At 49.0% G+C, this 22,005-nt stretch overlaps 2 protein-coding genes across 3 annotated transcripts; both read right to left on the bottom strand.

Moving 5' to 3' along the window:
• Positions 1–1,550: 1,550 nt before the first annotated feature.
• ORAI2 (ORAI calcium release-activated calcium modulator 2) lies at positions 1,551–11,526 on the bottom strand. Of its 2 annotated transcripts, none has more exons than XM_082776046.1 (3): positions 11,495–11,526; positions 8,417–8,657; positions 1,551–3,050 (listed from the first exon to the last, which is right to left on the bottom strand). In XM_082776046.1, the coding sequence occupies exons 2-3, from the start codon at positions 8,645–8,647 to the stop codon at positions 2,505–2,507; spliced, it is 777 nt and encodes a 258-aa protein (XP_082632172.1). In that variant the 5' UTR covers positions 8,648–8,657; positions 11,495–11,526; the 3' UTR covers positions 1,551–2,504. The 2 variants fall into 2 exon arrangements, with proteins under 2 accessions (XP_082632172.1, XP_082632171.1); XM_082776045.1 differs by lacking the exon at positions 11,495–11,526 and adding an exon at positions 10,838–10,921.
• An 812-nt stretch (positions 11,527–12,338) lies between these two features.
• Positions 12,339–22,005, bottom strand: PRKRIP1 (PRKR interacting protein 1). The gene is made up of 6 exons (XM_082776601.1): positions 21,850–22,005; positions 21,176–21,254; positions 19,631–19,731; positions 18,772–18,857; positions 16,898–16,965; positions 12,339–14,603 (listed from the first exon to the last, which is right to left on the bottom strand). Exons 1-6 carry the CDS (start codon positions 21,967–21,969, stop codon positions 14,488–14,490), a joined length of 570 nt encoding a protein of 189 aa, XP_082632727.1. The 5' UTR covers positions 21,970–22,005; the 3' UTR covers positions 12,339–14,487.

The raw sequence follows: 22,005 nt of genomic DNA, 5'->3' as shown, positions 1-22,005 counted from the left end.
AGCTGCAGCACGAAGCGATGGGTCACCTGGAGAGATCCCAGACACCAAGGGGTGAAAATACTCCCATGGAAGGGGAGAACTCGGAGCCCAGAGAGATACAAAAAGCAAAGCAGGGAGCAGAGCTGGCCGAGCACACAGTTTCACTGATTAAAGTGCATTCACCCACGGGAAACCATCTCAGACTCCCTGCTGGAGTAAGGCGATCCCTCTCCAGTCGCTGCTCACTGCCTTGAGATTACTTTGAACCCAATCCCACCAAAGCCTCTACTAATTGTACACCAAGCCCGGTCTCTGCTGCATTTCTCCATTTGCTGAAGTTTATTTGCAAAGAAATGGACTTGGCTGCTTCCAGACGAGCCGCATTGCTGTCACAGCACCACGTACATGCTGTGAAATTTCAAGCCTTTTTACTACAAAAAAAAGGCACAATACTTTCCTCCACAACTAATTTCAAGCCCTGTGGGCTCCGCAGCGCACACAGAGCCCTATTCTTCCTGCCGTTAAAGGGAAGCACAAAGCTCAGATAAGAAATTCGTCCTATCTGGCCCGGCTCTGGGCTGACAATAGGAATTCTGTTGGTAGAAGAGCCCACGCATGTAATACTTGGCAGAAAACTCAACTCCGATTTCGTTACGTAAACCTTTAATTTTTTATTTTGGTAAGAAGAGGAGGAAGAGAGGGCAGGCTCCCGGGGAGATGGTATGAATTTCGTGACCACCCACTTCCTGGAGGACACTCCTCATTTTTTGCATATGTGCATAAGCACAGGCCAGTCGTTTCACACACAAACCATTTCCTTTGCTGCACATCAGCCAATATGGTACATGCCAACTGCGGCAAGAACAACAGATGAAAGGCACAGACACAGTGCTAAGCAACTCGTTCAGCAATGCTCAAACTTGCATGTAAACAAGAGAAATTGGAGTTGGGTTCCCAAGGCCCTCGTCAGAGAGAAAATACAGGGATAGTCTCCCTGGGATTTGTGTGTGCTCTCCACTCTGGGCAGCTGCCATGTAATATGCTGCCATTAGATTTCTCAAACCCCAGTGGAATAAGGGACCAGAGATAAATAGAACATTACAAACATCCATAACGATTTCAGGAACCTATAGAGCCTGGGAGCCTAACTGCAACGTTTGAGTGCAGAGCAGGAAATCGGCAAAGGATCAGGGCTAAGGAAATGTGCTTCTTGCAGCCCTGGGCCAGAAAGCCTCACTTGCCCTTAAGAGAGCTGATGACTGCAAAGCACTTCTCTCCACGAGGTTACCACAAATCATAAAACAAGTTTTTACAGAAGTTTTCCCCCAAAAGGATGCTAGAGTATTCACAAGCTTCCCCTGCTAAGCAAAACAAACGTGCAAGTGTCTTTTTTTCTGCTGCTGGAAAAGAGTCAGCTCAAGTGGAACGTGATAGCTCTTCAATGGCACCCACATCTCCTGCCGGATCCAGCTCCAGACTTGCCTGTGCAGCTCCAGGTTCCCCCAGAGGAGCTGCCTGCCTTGGTGGAGGGAGGAGGAAGCATTCCTTTCGGACAGGTGAACGTACAGCTGACAAACACTGATGAAAAACGCAGGACTGGGGCTTGTTCTCTACAGCAAGCCAGGAGAAAGACATTACAACAGTACACAACTGAAGACAACACAGGGACAGATTTCCACAGCCTGCTGTCAACTCTTTACCTCCTTGAAACTTTTCTAGTCCTTCAAAATTTTGTCTCGTTAAATTCCCTGTCAATGTTCTGTTTTAGGAATGTCCTTGTTAAAACTGAAACACCTGTAGGCCTTCCCTGGGCACTCTTGCTTCTTATTGGAAAAACCCTCCCGTGATCTCGGCATTAATTCAATCTAGAGTGACAGATGCTGCTGGAGAAATTACGACAGAACTCCTCAGCCCCCTGCAATTCGAATTTCGACCTCCCCAGACATAAAAACGTAGTAAGGAACAGCAAGAACAGAACATAAAAGCTAAGGCTGGTTCCTTCCTGGTTACGTACTTATGGAACGCTTGCTTTAGAACCAAGGTGATGAACATCTCTATTGTGCTTTCCTGGAGGTCCTCAGGTTGGAAGCAGACACCTTCATTAACCAGCACAGCTCTAGAAATAAACTGCCAATTAATTGCTGCTTCACTGACAGCCAGGGAGTTCTGACACGTGAGACAGGTTCCACACACACACAGCCTTTTTGGACAGCTGATGCAGTTTTACTTTTGACAACTGAATGTTGCATTTGTAAAAAAAAAGAAAAAAAAAAAGAAAAAAATGAAAAAAAAAAGCAGATTTTTGGCTACTTGTACCAATGTAGATCAAGACTTGATCTCGAACTCCACAACAGTGTCTACTTAAGTACAGAAGTGTGTAGGACCAGAGACCCCAGCATCTGAAACAGCACTAGAACCCACAGCTAAATATGGCAGGCAATTAGCATTTACATATTTAAGCCTCGGGACGATCCATCACCGTGTGTCTCACCAACTAGCAGAACGGGCACGTTGCTCTCAGCCCGTCACACTACCTGCATGCCTCTGTCATGCCCGTCTAACTGCACTTTGAGTTTGTGGAGCTCCTCGATCTCCCGGTTGTGGCGCTCCGTTTTGTGCCGCACCAAGGAGCGGTAGAAGTGAATGGTGAAGACGACAAAAATCAGCCCCACGGGGACCATGATGATGGTGGAGACCAGCGCTGCCTGCCAGCCCGCGTGGCCGCTGGGCTTCTGGATGGTGGTGGTTTCGTTTTTCAGGATGGAGTCCACGGGCAGGAATTTTATCCAGCACAGAAGCACCACTTCAGCGAGGAAGAGGAGGATTCCCAGCACCGTGGAGAAGCCCCACGCCAGCTCGATGTAGGGATGCATGCGCTCGTGGGGGGATTCGCTGATGGAGTTCAGGTTGTGGATGTTGCTCACTGCCTCCACGTTGGGCAGAATGCAGGTGCTGATGAGCAGAGCGAAGAGATGGACAGCCACCAGCACCGTGGTGCAGGCACTGAAGGCGATCAGCAGCATCTGGGGGTACTTGTACTGCATCTCCAGCTGCACCTCCACCATGGCAACCTGGGGGGAAAAAGGAAGAGAAGGCTGCTCGTCAACAGCTGGTTTTCCTCTTTTCAAGGCCTTCATCCAGGAATGCATCTTTATTCAGAAGACCACGTAAGGTCAAGTACAAGTAAGGTCAAGAAGCCTAAATGGGGCAGCCTGGTCCCGGTGACGATGCGCTTGCCCCGCCACAAGGCTCACGCACACATTTCCATGCTGCACTGTTCCAAAATAACAGCTCTCTCCTTGCACCACGAGCCATACGAGCTGCCTCAACCCGAGCACACGACAGAAGGAAACCATTAGACGAGAAGTGTGGCTCGGAGGCAGCTGACAGCCTGCTAGCCCGCCCGCCCGCCACACTTTCTTCTTCCGCTCACCGCTAGCGGTTGCGGCGCAGGAAGCTTCAGCTTCACGAGTGTGAAAAGCAAAAAGCAAGCAGCCCGCCTGGCCGGCCGCCAGCAAGGCTACACCACCTCCCAGGGGAAGCACGTGAGCTACTCTATAGTTTAAGTTACTCCACAGTAAAAATAGCTGCCTTCTATTCTCAGAACGCGGCGTTCGTTTTTATTGCGCACATGCCTGGATACGAGTCACTTACATCCCCAAATTTCTCCCTTGGGGTCTAATAACTTACTGATACGTTCAACAGAGGTGGACAGCTACAGGCGTGTTAACAGCTGGGCTCTCGTTTCAGGAAAGGCTCACAGCACACAAGTCTCTGAAGCTGTTTCAAAAGAGCCTCAACTGCACCTTCAGTCGAGTGATGTTTAACAAACAATAAACGCAGGAGAGCGGCGCCCCTCTGGCACCAGAGCTGCAGTCCTGCTATGGGTCCGTAGCTGGTTTAGCACAGGAATTTGTTAAGATCCTTCACCTGTCTATGAAGCAAGCCAGCATGTGTGTTGCTGCGTGGTGTCAGCCCCGACAGGGCTGCAGGAAGCTTTTGCCAAGGGAAGCTATGAGATAGTGGACAAGAATACCCAACGCTGCTCTCTGGTAACTCTCCAGCATCACTTAGTGACTTGCACAGATGCTCGTGCAGCCTGCAAAACCTCTGGTGACCCCAGGCAGCCTGCTGCTCCAGCACACCAGAGCTCACCCTGTGCATTAGGGGAAGGAGAAGCTGACTGAGGACACCAGCCCCAGCCCAGCACCTCTCAGAGCTGCTACGGGGAGGGAAAGTTGGCACAAGCGGCTGGATTCCAGGGTGGAGGTGGATTCTGCACAACAGACATCACCACTTCATCCACACTTTGTATGAGCAGCCATTTCGGGCTCTGTACGATGATCCGCACCATTCACTGCGGCATTACTTGTTAATTAGTGTTAATTTGATGTTATTAATGTTATTTAGGCACTACAATTAAAGTACACTCACACTCTCCCTGTTGGTAGCCCTGAGAAGGATTTAAGAGGGTGGAAGCAGCACTACACTGGCACAACTGCTGTCTTACCTGGGTTTATTCTGAGACCATCAGCAGCCTGAAGGAGGGGATCACGGTCAAGCCTGAACACATCTGTCAGCACCAAGAGATAACACGTGCCTGGGGTAGAAAACAGCTTCTACACATCTGGATTTTACACCTACGCCAGCTGTATGTGGTATTAGAGACACCAAAAATATAGTGACAGCTCTTGGATATTCCCAGCCACTTGTTCTGGTGATGCATGTGGGCATGGTCTTTAATTTTTTAAAGACTCCTGTCTGCAGATCTTGTCAAATAGCAGGGAAAATAACGCACAACTGGCTTCACCATCTACTGCAAGCAAGGTCTGTCTGAATACAACGCACACGCTGCCTTGCACGTGTTCCCTTTGCAGTTCCCTGGGTATTTATCGGGACCAGACTTACCTTCTTACAATTCTCTGGTACAGCGCTGTGCTCGTCAGTCACCCGCGTCAGCCAGGGAAAGCTGCAGGTATTTTGTGCATGATTGGGTGCTGTAATACCCGGAGACACAGCATTCAGCGAGCTGAATGGGAACCGTACCTGCGTGTTCAATTTATAGCTTTATATTAAAGCTGAAAGCCCGGCTGATGTCGACATATCAATTCCTAGTTGTTATCCTTCGCGTGAGCAGCACTTTTCAGCTAATTGGATGTTTCCTCCCAGACTAACCTATTCCCTAGGGCTAGCTTCAGCTGTGCAACGCGATGAATTTTTAACACTGACGGATGGCTCAGTAAGAGGTATTTCACAGGAAAACATCAACAATCCAGAGGGCAGCAAGGCAGAAAAACAGATCATTCAACCCGAAGGAGCACGGGGAAGGTGAGCGAGCTTTATCACCTTACCCCACTCAGGCTGTCACGTCATCGTCTGACCGGGATAGGAGAAGGAGGACAAGCTGACATAACCCATTTAAAAATCATTAAGTATGCTGCTTCGCCCGTAAAACTATTAATATGTCGTGTTTGATACAATTACAGCCCCTTTTATGCTAACCTCTTCCCGGCAGCCAAGGTATCGAGGGCTTGACTTTGCGAGGCACCGAGCACCGCGCTGAGCAGCCGCCTGTTTCAGCACAGCCTTAAAATTAAAGCCCGGGGGTGGCCCTGCTGAACTCCAAGCTAGCAGGTTTGCTACAGAAGCATGTGTTAGGAAGGTTTTTAAGTTAGGCAGAGGTTAAATTACAGGCAATTGTGTGTTTTTTTTCCTTCAAGATCACCGCGGCCCAGATTGGCCACAAAGAAGATGCTCATCTTGAGAAATCTGGTCCAGCAGAGATAATATCAGGGGAGAGGATGACAAACGGCTTCACACAACACACGTTACATTCACACAGATGGTTTGGCAGCCTGTAACAACAATCGCTCGGGTCGATCTGTTGGATTTTTCCCCCCTCCTTTTCTAAATCCAATACACATCCTGGAGCAATCGGACAAGCATTGAGAGGACCGGCTAGCAGCGACAGCTCTTATTTCCACCAGGAAAACGATTAAGGAGATTTCCTAAGCTCCCTCTGAATCTCCTTCACCCGCAGCCTCCCCAGGATGATGACAGCAGCCACACGGCCCCCTCCAGGCAGACCTGGCACTGGGAGGCTCCCCCATCCTCCTGGCCTGCCCGTTCCCCTGCCAGAAATACCGCAGCGAGCATCGCCTAACGAGGACGGCTCGCACGATTCTGCAGCCTGTCCAGAAGGAGCTGGATCAAAGCCACCGCCTGTTGATTAAATACCCATCAGCTTGGAATAATTTCCAGCCAATATGGAACTGGCTGGACTCGCACACGCTGACAGGGAAGTAAATAAAGCAATAGCCAAGGCCCCTGTGACATTTGTTTACACAGTTAAGTGCACCCAGGGCTTCAAGGAAACTATTCCACTCTAAATAACTCTGCTGCTTCCATCATAGCCAAAGAGATGCTCTTATTAGAGTCTAAACATCCCCATAGTACATGCCTAGCAAATTACCAGCGGAGAAATAACGAGGCAGGGATAGATACGTCACCTTTCACTGGATGGCCCAATGCAGTCAGCTAGGGAAAGGCTTGCTAATAGAAGAGAATTCCTTCCAGAAAATGTTTTATTTTCTGAAATACACCAGTTTGGAATCTACTTACATTAAAGTGGCTGTCTCTAATTCACAATCCTTCTACCTACTTGGCTTTTAAGCTGCTAAGTGCCCTGCAGACAGCACTCCCGGGCACCAGCTCTGGCATGCCCACCGCGGCGCGAGACTCCTCTAAGAACTGATCCAGGAGCACCAAGTAAATGAGATAACCTTGGCAGGTAGCTAAGTGCCTCATCACCAGAAGTCAAACGGTTAACTGTGTGTGTTTGCTGGGCCCTTGCAGCAGCTCTGTGTTTTCAGACACAGTCCAGCCCTGCGGAGCAGCGCTCCAGCCCCTGCGGGGTCCTGGTGACACCGGCATCCAGGCAGAGCCATCTGCTCACACGCGATGCATCGGGGCTCACAGTGCTACAAAACAGCAATTCAGTGCTCACGTTAAAGGGCACGGTCATGAACAACAACTGCACCACTCCAGGAACCTTGAGGCACGGGGGGCCAGCACACAAAATGCTTTTCAGAGTAAGAAAGCTTCAGTGGAAAGAGACCTACGGGAGAAGGCAGCTGTGTCAGGACAGGGAGGCTCCTCCTGCCCTTCAGCACAACACGCCTGGTGACACAGCAGCACAGGCTGCACGGGAAGCTTTGACGAGCATCACATACACACGGTGAGGGGAGAGGGACCGCAAAGCAACCGAGCTCCCCTGCCCTGCAGGCTGCTCCCCCTCGTCTCCCTGCTCACGCTCCTCCAGCTTCCCTTTGGGTGAGCAGCTTCGTCATCCGAGAGGGAACTCACCACTGCGATGCTCCGGGGGTGGAAAAGCAGGCGTGGGAGCAGCTTAAAGCAAATAAACAAACAAAGCCAGCTACCTGGAAGGTTCCCAAAGCCGGCCTGCCCCCCTGCAGCTCACACACCGCAGGCTGCGGCATCTTCACGTCCCGCTCTCCCACGCGCTGCCCTCCGCGTGGGCGCGCTCAGCGCACAGACCTGAGCAGCGAGGCCGTTTCCTCAGCAGAAAGCCTCCTGAAACAGGCTGCAGCCCGCACTGCTGCGAAGGAAGAACCCGAGGGGAGGCAAAGGGGCTGCTGGCATCACAGCCCGACGGCGCTCTGCTAATCCCACGGCTCGGTTCCCAACACCAGACCGTCTCTGGGTTGTTTGCACGCTCCCTGACACGGTTTTGACCTATGCAAATAGCTTCCAGATAACAACCGAGTGCCACACAGAGCAAAGAAAGGGCTGGGGATTATTCCCGATAGACAGTGCTGACAAAAATACACCGGGTTTGGCTCCCTGCAGGCTGCCCAGCCCTCTGATGCCGCGCCGGAGGCTGCGGGGCCTCTCACAACACGATCTCTCCGTTCACGCTATGCAAATTCCTCCCTGGCAGGCTGTGACCCAACCTCCACCTTATTTTAGGCACCATGACCTGAAAAAAGCACATACAGAAAATAAGATAACGCGCAGGACCGCAACGGCCAAGGAGCTCCAGGAGCAGACCAGGTGCAACCTCACGTGAAGGCAGCCGACGGTGCCCAGCCTCGGGGCCAACGGAGAGCCCAGCAGCACCAGGGCAGCGCTCAGGATTGTCAGCAGGATGGGGACCAGGATTTTTAAAGGTCTGCTTTGGGAGTGCGTGGGTGGATCATTAGGCAGTTCATGTCTGCACGCTGCCTCGAGAGAGCCAGCCTCAAACTTTGCAGCAGCCAAACCGAAGCCCACAGGCAGATGCCTCCTCCTGCTCCTCAGAGAGCAGCAGCACGTCCTGCTTCTTGGCAGGGAGAAAGCACTGCTGATTAACGGGGGGGGGATTTTACAGAACCAGAACCTCCCCCATCCCGAAAGCGTGCCCGCAAAACAGATGTACCATTGCAAATCCAGAGAGCAGCGCAGAGGTTCTGCTGGAGGCTTTCAGCTTGGCTCGGCTCAGGTACAGCTTCCTCCACGACAGGGCCTGCACGGAGTGGTGGTTGGATGTCACCAGCTCCAGGTAGCTGCGGCGCACCCAGTCCCGATAATCCATGCCTTTGGTGCCAGGCTCAGAGCAGCAAGCGGGAGTGGAAGGGTCCACGGGAACGTTTAATTCAGAACTCATCATGGGAGAAGTGCTGAGGAGAAACAAGAGGCACGTTCAAAAGGAGGCAAAGGAGGCAGCGGAGAAAGGACAAGCATCAGCCACTGGAAAAGTTGCTTAAACACGGCTATCCTCAGTCAGCAGACAAACGATGGAGCAAACGGTATCGCACTTATAACACACCACCCAGGAAAACAACCATCTGTGTGCTAAAAGTGACCGTGAGAACCAGGCAAGACTGCACAAGCAAGCTTGGGAACCGCTCCAGCAGGGGGTCAGGCAGGTTGCACAGCGCCCAACTTTTTATTTCAAAGCTGGCATCTCAACTCTCCCCTTTAGTTCCTCCTCACTAATTTGTTCTCCATAACACTTTGGAAAGAGGTTCCCCATCTTACCATTTCATTGTAATCTGACGGTTTGATTTCCCACTGCATCACCCATCACCTCCAAGTGAATCTTGGAGAACCAAGGTAACTCCAGCTGTCCAGGGACTCACTTTTTGCTTTTCCTTTGGAAATCAGGTTTTCCTGTTAAACCACTGCTCGGTTCACACGGGCACAAGACAGGAAATAGGCCCAGGCCTGAATGCTGTGGGTGGTTAACAAATGATTCTCCCAAGCTCCTGCAGTGGAAAGTTCAATTTCCTAAACTATCCGCACTCCCCTTATCATCCACATCTGGCCGACAATCCTATTCCCTTTCTTCCCCTGGCAGCTCTTAGCACATGGAGAGGAAAAGACAATTCCAGGAAGAAAAGCGGGCTGCCTTCCAAGTGCTCTGAGTGTCTTCAGATCCCAGAGATTACGCTGCGATAGGGGAAGGGCCAGCAGTGCTGCTCGGGGGGCCAACGCCACCGCTGCTGGCAGGAACAACCCCCTCCTCGCCCCACCACGTACCCCTGCTGCTGCCTGGCTCGCTATCTCCGCATCATCTGCGGATACAAAACAGACTTTATGTTTTGAGCAAGGACTTCCCAGCTCCAACAAACATCTGGAATGAGCTAACTCAGTCGTCTGAAGAACGGAAACCCCGATCCTCTGATTAATCCTCACACCCTGGGGTCTGCCGTGACCGCGGTGGCAGAGAGCAAGACCGAGTCACGGCACGCGAGACCCTGCTGGCTCTAAATACTTACAGCTCCTGGAAGGAGGAGGTGGGTGCCCAGAATCGCACACGGCGTGGCACTGATTAGCCCCAGCACCACACCTCTAGGTCACAAGCACCTTGCTGAGTGCCTGAGGGGAGCCCCCGCCCTGCCTGCATCCCCCCTGCTCCACCCAGCTCTCGGCAAACGAGGGCCATATGGAGACAGCTAATGAATCAGTGTTTGCTGCGAGATTTGAGGAAGCAGCACAGATAAGAGGGTACCAACAGCCCACAGCTCCGAATGGCACGACTGGAAAGGAACAAAGCTGTCCCAGGCACCGTAACCAAGATCAGGCTGCAGCAGCACACAGAGCAGTGCAAGACGTAGGATTGCCCGTCCCCCTGGAGAGTTTTATTTCTGTGAACCTTCAGATTTCAGCTCCTCAGACATTGTAAGGATGGCAGCAAGAGCACGAGACTGCTCTTTTCAACAAGGTCTGAATTACAGCCCTGCAGTAGTCCTGGATGGCTCTTCAAAAGCTCAGGAGCAAAGAGCTTTCAAATGATAGCAAAGAAAAAAAGCAAAGGAACTCACAGAACACACAAACAGAGAGAAAACCTCCCTGCCTGGCCCCTTTCCAGAAAGGACAAGAATCACCTACTTATGGCAGAAAACCCCCTCTCCCCCGGCCCCCTGGGACGAGCAGAAACATCCTGCAAGCAGCAAAAGTATGAAGCCGTTTCCTGTGATGACATCCTGTGTGAATTCTGCAACGTATAGTGTGGGGAGAGGTTGTTGGCTTTGCCTCTAGCTGGGACGCAGACGGCCTCTACCCTGATGCTGATTTTCCACAAAATGCACAGGAATTTGGTACGCTGGAAACTCCAACCCGGGACAAATTCCATTAAAAAAGAAAAAAAATAAAAAATCCAGAGGTTACAGAGGGAGAGCGCGAGCACCCAATCGCATCCGCGCCTTCCCTTAGAAAAACAAACTGGAAATACCAACGAGGCTGAATTTTGACTCCGGAGCGGCTCGAGAGCTGCTCCCAAATAAACAACCAACTGGGGAACAAAACCCCTCAGCGCCAGCACAGCCCACGGGGGCAGCGCCGGGGCTGCACTCACCTTGCTGCCCGCGGGCATGGAGGGGCCGGGAGGCGAGACCCAAGGAGAGCAGCTCCAGGCACAGCTCCAGGCACAGCTCCAGCACCTCCACACAGCTCCAGCACCTCCGTGGGGTTTTGTTCTGGGGGCACTGCCCAGCCTGTTGGCTGCACGGGGGGAGAGCTGTCAGGAAATGAGCTCCTGCCTCGGTTAGCTGCATGGGGGGAGAGTTATCGGGGATATATCACACTTCTGCCTCGGTCAGCTCGACGGGGGGAGAGTTATCGGGGATATAGCATGCTCCTGCCTCAGTTAACCGGACAGGGGGAGAGTTATGGGGGAAATATCGTGCTGCTGCCCCGGTTACCTGCACGGGAGGCGAGTTTCTGGGGCAATATCGTTCTCCTGCCTGGGTCAGCGGCAGCAGGGGGCGAGCTATCGGGCTCCCGCCCCAGTTACCCGCCCGGGGGGGCAGTTACCGGGCCAGCACCGTGCCCCTGCCTCAGCGGGGGCAGAGCCATCGCGGCAACACCAAGCACCCGCGGCACCCCCACCCCCAGGCCGGCACCGCCCGGGGCTGCGGAGCCCCCCCGGGACCCGGCACCCCCCCGGGACCCCCCCGGTACCCCCCGGTCAGAATTGGGGCCTCCCAGCCCCGCCCCCCCCCCCTCAGCTCACCGCGGAGCCCCGGGAGCGGAGCCGCCGCCGCCGCCGCCGCCGCGCTGCCAAGGCAACGCCGGCCTCTGCCACGTGACCCGCAGGAAACGGGGAGGGGGCGGGAGCGCCGCCCCGCCCCGCGGCACGTGACCCGCGCCTGATTGGGCGAGGAGGTGGGGTGGGGGGCGGGGCCGGCGGGAGGCCACGCCTAACTCGCGGGGAGCCACGCCCATCACACTGGGACCACGCCCTCTTTGCTATAACCACGCCCCATTTGCTGTAACCACGCCCACTTTGATGCAACCACGCCCCCTCTGGTGGAAGCCCCGCCCCCGGTCCCTCTCCGGCCCCGCGCTGCCCGCAGCGGCCCCGCCGGGAGCAGCCCCGGCCCCTGCGGGTCCCTGCCCGGGCCGTCCCCCCCCCGGGCTCCCCGGTGCTGCCTGCAGAGGCTGAGGGAAAAGGCGAAGAGAAACAGTTCCTAAAAGCTTACTGGAGAGGGAAGCACTCCGGCTCCTGAGCGTGCCTCTCGCCTTTCCCACCAGGAGCATCTCTGCTCGGTTGCAGCGCCAGCGCTGCGGTCTCTCAGGGGTTGGTGCTCGTACGAAGGCACACAGAAATGGAACAGCAGCAAATCCAGCCCCTGGAGACGCCTCTCCTTGCTCTGACGGAGAGGGACTCCTCTAGAAAAGAATCCAGAGCAAGAGCTTAGCTTAAGCAGGTCACGCTCCTGGGCTGTTTAAAACCCTCGCGTTATTGCTGCTTTTTCGGTGCTATATTTGGAATAGGAAGCAATTGTAAAATTGTTCCTCCTTTTATTACACTTCCTTGTTTCTGCTCCACGGACAGCGCTCTCCCCGTTCTGAGTTCACGCAGCATTCACACGTTGGCTTAACGAAGCAGCATCCTTCGAGCCGCTCAGTCGGCTGTGTTTGTGTATTCTGGAAGACACGACACCAACAACCACGACGTGGCACGGCAGTTTCAGAATTCACAGCGACACGCACCACGTACAGATCCTGCTGCTAAATTCAGCCACGGCAGCAGAGAAGACCGTAAGGCAGCTACCACCTTCAGCAACACATTCTTTGCTTTTTAGGGATTTCACACACAAACTAAGCGCTCCTCGTAAACGTAGTGGATGAATAATTCAGCACGGGTACCGTGACATCCTGAGGAGCCGGGGTAAGGCCATACAACCTGAATTCATTTCGTTTACCAAGGCCAGCTCAAGTCCATCTTCTTCCCAGCTGAGAGAAGCGTGTCCTCGTGCAGCACATCTGCTCCTTTTCATGCAAAACAGCCCTTATTTGTTCAGCTCAAAAGCCTGACAAGCTCAGATGCAGAACAGTCTTTGTTTATTTGCGAGACTCTCACTTCCTCTCCGTCCACAAAAGCCAAGAAACATCACAATGTTTTTACGGCTCGTCCCACGACACAGATGTATCAACAGGGCTCACCTACCCAAAGGGGGATTCAAGTGAAACGGTTCTTGTAACTCATTTCTCTCCACAGAGCAACTGACAACTGCAGAACATCCATTCTGTACCTTAAGCACCAGAGAATGAAATATTCACAGCTTACTCTGAAGCACGCGCCTCTACAGAGATTTCACACACATTTCCATGCAGAGCTCCAACCCTGGGTGCTGGTGGGGAAATACATCTTGAATCTCAGAAGTTATGCAGCTCTTAAGTCCCCGGGGAGGTACGAGGGACCCAAACACAAACGTCACTTGCAATTGATCACATCTGCTTCCTCACTGCCAGTAACACCACCGAGAAGCCAATTTATAAAGCCAGCTCAGACAAAACGTCTGAGTTCTGGCAGCACTGTTCAAAAGACTAAATCCAGCAAGAGATTCTCCCTTTTCATTGTTTTTGCTTTAAATTATTTGGCATTAACTAGAGCTTGAGAAGTAGCACCACATTCTGGGTGCCGAGGTCCTGGGATGAGCACATCTGAAAGATGGCAGACCCTTCTAGCTCAAGATACACCAAAAAGACAACAACCTAAATTACAAATAAAACCACCACTGCATACGCTTTTCATTTAGGCATCAACAAGTAAATATGTATGTGAATTTTGTGATTCTTATCAGGGAAACCAAAGCTCAAAGCAGAGGGCTCAAGCAGAGGGAAAGCCAGGCGTCACTACATGAAGTTTAGCACAAGCACAGCGATTCCATTCCAAGCCTTTCTGCCACAGGATTTGGAAGCTTTACACACAATCTTTTGGAAAACTTTGATTTGTTCCAAGCAAAAAGCATATGAAATGTGGCTAATCTCTTGCTGTATTTTCACATGTGTCACGTAACTAGGTCTTTCTGTCCCTTCCTGCAACACTGCAAGCACCTCTTCATTTTACTGAAATCCTCTTCAAATAAAAGAAGACAGAACAATCTGACACATCCCTTTTATTAATTTAAAAAACACGGAAGAAAAGTAATAGGGAAATTTTAGCAATAAAAAAGGGATCCTGCTTAAAAATCTATACAACTTGTCTAGCAACATAAACTGATTTCTTTGGGTTAGAGATGACCCCATACAAACCCCCAAATTCAGAACACTCACAGTGCAAGACAGTCTGGCTACAGACCACTTTTCTATTTCAGGTTAAATTCTGCCCTTAGATTCAGGTATTCAATTGCTACCAGCTTTGACAAGAGTAGATTATGTAGCCCTCACAGTAATATTTTCCTTAAATAGTAATGGAGATGTTTTAGCTTTCAGAAAAACACTCTGGGCCATGTCAGAACGAACTCCAGGGTCACAGAGACTTACAGCTGACTCTTTAGAGCAAACAGAGCAGACTGCACAGCAGTTATACAAGCAATTAAGGAAAAAATCTCTTATTTGGCATTTCTCTATCAATATCTCTTGGGCCTGTGACGTGAAGGTCATTCACCGTTAAGCAGATAGAACGTACGCCAATGGGTTCCGCTTGGCTGCGATGAAAGGCTTCATGCTCCTGGATGTAAAGCAATGAACAGTGTTTCCAGCTCTCCCTGAGAGGCCTCATCCTCTTCCCATCACAAAACTTGGCTCTTCGGCATCATCTTCCTTCTCTTCCTCCTCCTTGCTATCCTCTTCATCATCCTCGCTGCTGACTCGCTCTTGAGATTGATCAGATTCTAAAGACAGAAACCGTATGAATCAATAACGTATTCCCGTGTGTCTTTCTTGTTAAATATTTCACAATAAAATAGTCTCAGGTGCTCAGCAAACAGCTATTAGATCACACTAATTAGTATGAATGGGTAACATGTCCCGTGTGCCTTCCACATTACAGATCTCACAACAAAGTAGTCCCAGACACTAAGGAAACGTGTTAGGCTTTAGTAATTCTGCTGAGTGATGTAGAGCCCTAAATATCAAATTTTCCCTCAGAGAAACATTCCCTCGCCTGCACCACTCAGGCTGCATTACCACTGTGCCAAGGCATCATTAAACAACTCCACCTCCTATTGAACGTTATTTCAATCAGAGGTAGTCAACTGCAGAAGCGATAGGTTATCTCCTTCCCAATCTCACCTCTGCATGTCGGCATGAACTTTCAAGTATCACAGAGTACGCTCAAAGAATGCAAACACCGGGAAGCTGCCTGCCAGGCTCTGCATATTTCAATGCCTGTCCAATTTTACAGAAACTCCATAGGGTGCCAAGACCTTTTTATGGGCTGCTCAGTTTATTAACAAACACAGGAACCCTTTAAGGTAGGTGCCAGATTAACTAGGGTCATAGAAAACTCACGATGCCTGCTAAATGGCCAGAAGAGGAAACAGCTACTAGAAATTAAATAATGGGTATGGAAATGGCATGAAGTGAGACCTAGATCTAGCAACCTTCCTTCTGCTCCACGTAGCTCTTGCACTGGTTCTCAGACCGAGTCACACTCAGCTCAGGCTCTGACCAGTCACACTTCGCATTTAGGATTAGCTGTCTGATGCCACCACGTGGTGAAGTTAGATATTGGCATTTTAGATTAGGTGACTATCAAATTTAGCACCAACCTTTATTCTGAAGATTTTTACTCAGTAAGGATGAAAGATGGCAACTCACAAGTTCTATCTATTCATTCATTAAAAAAAAAAAAGAAAAGAAAAAAGAAATGCTTGCCTAACCAGGCCCAACAAAAACAGTTCCATTACTTTGTAAAGAACTCTCAGACCTCAACCCAAGGCAAACCAAGCTAGAAAAAGACAAGTCTGTTCTCAGTAGCCTAAAGACAGCTGTAAGTGCTTCCTAGCTCCACCAATTTATGTATTTAATATTTTTTAAATAAAGAAACAAAAACTTCAAAAAGCTAAGGACTGTTCTGAAGACAGGAGTTTGAATCCTGGCGTCCAGATGACTTGTTTGTGCCGAACAAAAACATTCCAGCCCAACAACTTGCACACTGCAGTCCCAGAACACAGTGCCAGTCCCTGCCCAGCTCTCCTCTCTCTCAGCCATGCTCTGAAGATGGACAATTCTGTTCTGCTAAGCCTCACACTTAAATTCTCCTTGCAGTCACAGTTCATGACCAAGTAGCTTTTAAAAACAAAACAAAAAGCTCTCTGCTACACTCACTTGCTGTCACGAGTATAATTTACCTGCTGATTAATTTACCCTCCCATGTTTACATGGAAGGCTGGCAATGGTTCAGCTGAAATAGATCCAACTTTGAAAAGCAAAGCAGAAAGAAGGCAGAACTGTCAGACAAGTTAATGTTCGAGCAGAATTTATTGGGAGCTGTGTTAACTCCAAGACTTACTGCAGAGGCAGTGTGCTAATCCATAAAGCACAACTATTTGAAAAAGTGAGATATAATATACTCACTGAAAGGAAGCAATAAGTGTTCAAAAATTTGAACAAACATTTATACTGGCAGTGCTGAATGCTCACTTCCAAGACTACAGGAGAACAGCAGCAGTCTGATTTTTCATGTTTATTTCTATGTGAAATGAAATAGTTGTGTACAACAGATGACACCACGGTGTCTCAGTTTCTTGCAAACAAAATCATAACTTAGTTTCTTGCCGTTGAAGTTGTGCTTTTTCCCTCATTTTCCCATATGCATTTAAAAATATTTCAGAAGAACAGCCCTTAACAATACCGCCTTTTTTAGTGCATGTTCTAAATTCGCAGCTTGTCAGAATAGCTGGGGTAAAACACCCACTATCAATGAAATCAGACTCCAGCATTCGTTGTCCAAAATATTCCCTAATAAGGGGAAAATATTCATAAATAGAGATGTCATTTGTAATATTAAATCTCAACCTAGAGGGTTTTCAAAGAGTGCTTTTGAAATATTAACAAAAATATCAAGCTTGAGATTCAGTCTTCCCACCCACCTTTCAAGAATACTTTGGACAGGGGGTGGAAAAAACCCTTCAATTAGGGAACAGAACTGAGTCTTGAGAAAAGAAAACCAACTCCTACTGACCTTTTTCCTGTTTCTTTTGTTCAAGTTTATTCTTCTTAGCTTGCAGTTTCTTCTCTTTCAACTTCTGGCTGAAAAGCAATGAAAAAAAGACTCATGAAAATTTAATATTGTAAAGCTTCTGCACATTGTAATCATATACTGATTAAGGACTTATTACAGACATCTTGGAAAAAGACTTCAGAGGAGAAGTTCAATTCAACTTTGGCCTCAAGTAAAAATTCAGTCAGAGCGAAGTTAGATCAACAGAAATATTTCTGTTGGTTTTAGTTCTGTGGAAATTTTTTTCAAGTCTATTTCCTGATACCACTACAGCCAAAACTATATGATACACGAGAACATCCAAGAACACAAGAAAGAAGAAAGAAACGAAGATGCCCCCACATTTTAGCTACCTAACCTAATAAAAACACAGAAAATGGTATCAAAACCCCAGTCTACTATAATTCAACAATGAAAAAAAAGACAGTAATACATGCTTTAACTGAAACAAACAAACAAACATATTCTACATATTCTTTGATCTTCATCTTTGGCTATCCTTAATCATTACACTGGGCCCTAGAAGTAACATGGGGGTTAAGAGGGGATTTCAGTTCTGTTTGCTTAGCCAAGGTAACCAGGCAGTCTAATGGAAGACACTGGGCAGAGCAATTTGGGATTCATGTTCCTCTCACAACGCAGTAAGTGGGTTCTCTAGAAAGAGCCAGGTACCGTACCTGTGAACTCGGGACAGAAGAGAAAGGGTGGAGAGATAAAGTTAGAGGGCTCTTAAAGGGCATAGTTGCTTGATACCTACATCATTAGACTACTCTGCAGAAGAAGGGAGAAAGGAGGCGTTTAAGTGTTCAGGCAGCATTTGCTGTTTGAACAGTTGTTCTCCTTCTCAGCCAGGGAAAAGGCAGCAGGCCAGATCTGACTTGCTGGCCATCTGTTGGACCACACCACGGCTAAAGGAAAATGGCACCAATGTTGGTGTTGTGAACATTTCTGTTAATATGCCAGTGAGTCACTTTGCACAGGCCTTTCAGCAGCAACTCTCAGCTACACAATTCAAAATGTAAAATGCTCAAAGAGACAAAAGAGAAGCTGCTCAGGGTCAGAGGCAAGCCGTGATATCCTGCAATTTCTGAAAGGTGTGATGGCACAGACTGTGGAATTTAAATTTTTACATCACCACATTAACAATTCTCAGACCATTTACTGAGAGCACCAATCTTGTAACTGTTTTACTTTGTCTAAAACTTAAGAAAAGGAAGGATTCCATATTTCTTATTTTTTCCCCCTCTAACTTAGTAGACTTAACCTACCAGATTTACCTCTGAGGTAGGTAGAAGCAGCTACTGATTTTAACAACACTGCACTCATAAACAGCCATTCCCATATTCACTGACTGAACTGGGCTAGTCACACAGTGTACAGAGGACAGCATCATGCCCCATCACGCTCTGCTACTCCAAACTCACATACACACCCATTAAGCAGCACCCATTTTTGCACTTAAGCTGCTCAATGTCAGCTGTTAGACATTTATTTAAGCCAGACATACATACAGACCTTTTCTGACATCGTTAAAACAAATACGCAGTACGGCGTGTTGCAGTCAACACAAGTGTCAGCAAAAGCTGCTCAGCCAGTCAAAGTTACCCTGCTAGCTGTGGCACTGAAAATAAACCATGCCAGCAAAGCCTGTCAAGTTTACAACTGCCTTTAGAAACCCAACAATGACATCTACAAAATTAATTTCCACAGCCAGAGTTTTTGTCTGACAGATGTAGAAATAGAGTGAGAGGATTTATCCAAAGTACGTAGCTACAGATGAGGTACAGGGCAGGAGGTTTTCCATGTCAAGCCTCCTGGGAACAATCTGCCCTTACCGCTTCCTTCTGCGTTTTGCTGTTTGTTCTTCTGCAATCATCTTATTCCTCTCCAGTTTCTTCTGGAATTCCTCATCTAGTCTTTGCTGTAATTGATCACATGTTATACTTCGGTCACAACCTAAATTAAAATACTTCTTTTCAAAATCATGTCCTTTTAGGGAGAAGTCTTTTCGCAAAATACAGAAGGGAGCTTTGCCAGCTTTTATTTGGCTTTCTCTTTATACGAAAGCCATAATCCTAGGACTTCTGTACAGACAGCATTTTTAACCTGCAGCCTGAGCCAACCAATGAAGGCTTCAGAGGGAGGAATCCTCACCAAAACAGATAAGCAACACTGGGCTTTTGCCCTAAAGAACGTGCCAAAAAAAACAAGAGGATAATTTGAGACAAACATTAACATGTGAATCAAAGGACTCGTCTTGGCCAACAGAGTATAATCTCTTTGGAGGAATCGATCCTCTACCTGACCAAGACTTAAAAGAAAGCCTGATTCTGTGCACACATACTTGCTTTGATGCTGTCTGTGCAAGACAGTGAAATTAGGGATTTGCTTTCATTTTTAGAAACATTTCTAACAGTTTTTAAAACATTTACAATCCAACATGAGGACACAAACATTCATATGCTGTTTTACTGTGTGCTAGGACCCCCACTGAATAGAGGGAAGATGGAGCAAGTCTGACACAAAACACCACATGTTTCAGTGCTGACAAAAACACCACATATCACGTATTCCTGCACTGTTTTGCACTGATGGTGGTTTAGAATTTAATTGTTTGCACATGATTTTACAAGAAAAAAAAACGCAGCGAACACCAAATAGTCATGGGAAAAATATAAAGAGCGTCCTACTGACCTTCTCAGCCATGGCATCCATGAAATCTTGCCTCTGGTACTCTCGGCGACGAAGATGCCGGTACACATGAAACTCCCCGCTGCCAGCTCCAGCACTGGAACCTACGATAAAAACGGGTCAATCTGCTAGAAGATAAAATATACCAGAAATATACCAGATGTTCACATACGGCTATGGCTAGATGCCGAGGGGCAGAACATATAAAAGGGCACTGTAAGATGAAAATCTACCCACACAGTGTGTCTCTATTTTATATAAGATCCAATCACTCACAATCAAAAGCCAAACTGAGCTGCAAAACCATACACTCATGGTTCACTGCAGTTTCTGTTGATCAAGGCAAATAGCAAAACATCCTATCTTCCCCACAGAGAATCCAGTCTTAGCTAGACACCAAGGCAGTAAAAGAACTAGAGATCAAACGTGCACACCGTGGCCTTCTAGACAGAGGTGAACTGAAACATCCTACTAACGCTGCTTCTGCTTTTCAGCATCTCATACCAAAAACATGAAGGTCAACAGAAAGGTGATAAACCCCATCATGTTACAGTTTCCCATACGAGACAGATACCACTGACAAATTTTATCCATTTCTTCATGAACAAAATCCCTGTAGCTCTCTCTTCTTGGCATTAATCTGCATGTTAAAAGCCTCACAGGAGCTTTCAACATTGCACTCCCGTCTATCTCTCTGTCTCCCGAGCTATTTCTCAATGCAAAGCACACAAAAACATGCTCAAAAGAAGTCACCTAGTAACTCAAACGTGGCAGCTGGGGCTGCAATAGGGGCGCTCCTGATACCAACAGAATCCCAGCATGTCGAGTGCTCCCAGAAAAACAAAACAGTCCAACTGAAGCACACAGAAAAGCTATTTGGAAAAGCCATGAGAGAATTACAGTAAGTACAACAGTTTATTCTAAGGTGTATAAAACCTTTAGTCCTAGATCAATTATTCTGAAATAAGAACAAGTCAGACTCTGGAAAGGATCAATAATAAGGACAAAAGTTCCAAAGAAAGACATAACTTCCATATGCAGATAGAGTTTACACCACAAATACCAAATCTAATCCCTCCAGATAAAAGCAAAATGTACACAGAATACTTATGCTGGGTTCCTTGCACAGCTGTCCGCTGACCACACACACTCACATCCACTGCACATGTCTGTTTCTCGCTGCCTGAGATTCAGACTCAAAGCAATCAAACGAGGGGCTTCATACTTAGAAGTTTTCAGAGCGCTCTCACATCTGTGGGAAAGGCAGACTTACGTATGCTTTGTCATCAACACAGCAACAGATTATTTCTTCACACACAGCCCGTGTGCCGGAGTGCCACAGGTGTTGTTCACTTCGTGTTCTGACAACCAGCAGTAAAGCAAAACCCACAAACCAAGCTTGAAAAAGCAACTCGAAAAGCACATTTTATACCTCTTTTCTCTTGCAAAACGAGCAACAACAAACAATCACCTCTGGCCTTTTCAGTTAAACAGTTCCTAAGCTTAACGTGGACGATCCTACAGCTATCTGAAGAATAGCATCTTTACCCATCACATCTCTAACAAACTCCGGGGGAGGTCGCGGCGCCCATTCGTTCAGTTTCTCAGGAATCGGCACGGTCTTCTCCTGCAAGAACAAACCAAGCAGTCATCAGTATCCTCTAGGAGCAAAGTCTGCAATTTTAGGACACCGTTGAAGGGTGGTACATGCACAACAGCCTCTTCCACCAGCTGACAGAGCCCAGAAGGAGCACGTTTGTGGAAATCTTTATGCACAGGGAGGAGGCAGAAAATGGGAATTGTAAGGTACCCTCTGTTTCCCTCAAATTCAGGCCTGCGGGTCAACAAACCTGCAAAATGGGAGGATTTAGGGGTGTCTGCGCTTCTTTTTAGCACGGAAAGTAGAGGAAAAAAAAGGCAGCACCTCCAGGCTGGTGGGAACTGAATACAGCACCAGGAGCCTGGGGAGAGCTGACGGGCGCTCCTGCACCTTCCCTGCCACATCTACAGGGGACGGAGAAGCCAGGGGGCAAGGTCAGTGGGAGAACCACCTCCGTGCTGCCCCCTCAGCCAGCCCCCAGGCAGGGAGGGCGAGACCCCATCCCCAACACCTCACCTCAGCATCGGGACCCCCCGCTACGGGCAGCGGGGGCGCCCACAAAAAAAACGGCGGTGAGCGAGCCCCCTTCACCCCTCCCGGACAAACAAGGGGGTCCCCTCACCGGGTTCCTCATCAGCCTCTCGAGGCGGAGGCGCTGCTCCTCGGCGGCGCTGCGGGGGATGACGAGCGGCTGCGGCTCCTTGCGGGGCCTGGGCGGCCGCGGGGCCGAGGGCGCCGCCATTTTGCCGTCCCGCCGCGCCCCGCCCGCCTCCGGCCG

The sequence above is a fragment of the Aythya marila genome, assembly GCF_965140915.1.
Source record: "Aythya marila genome assembly, chromosome: 20".
Classification (NCBI taxonomy): Eukaryota; Metazoa; Chordata; class Aves; order Anseriformes; family Anatidae; genus Aythya; species Aythya marila.
Note: the sequence above shows the minus strand (reverse complement) of the source record. Positions and strands in the feature narration are given on the sequence as shown.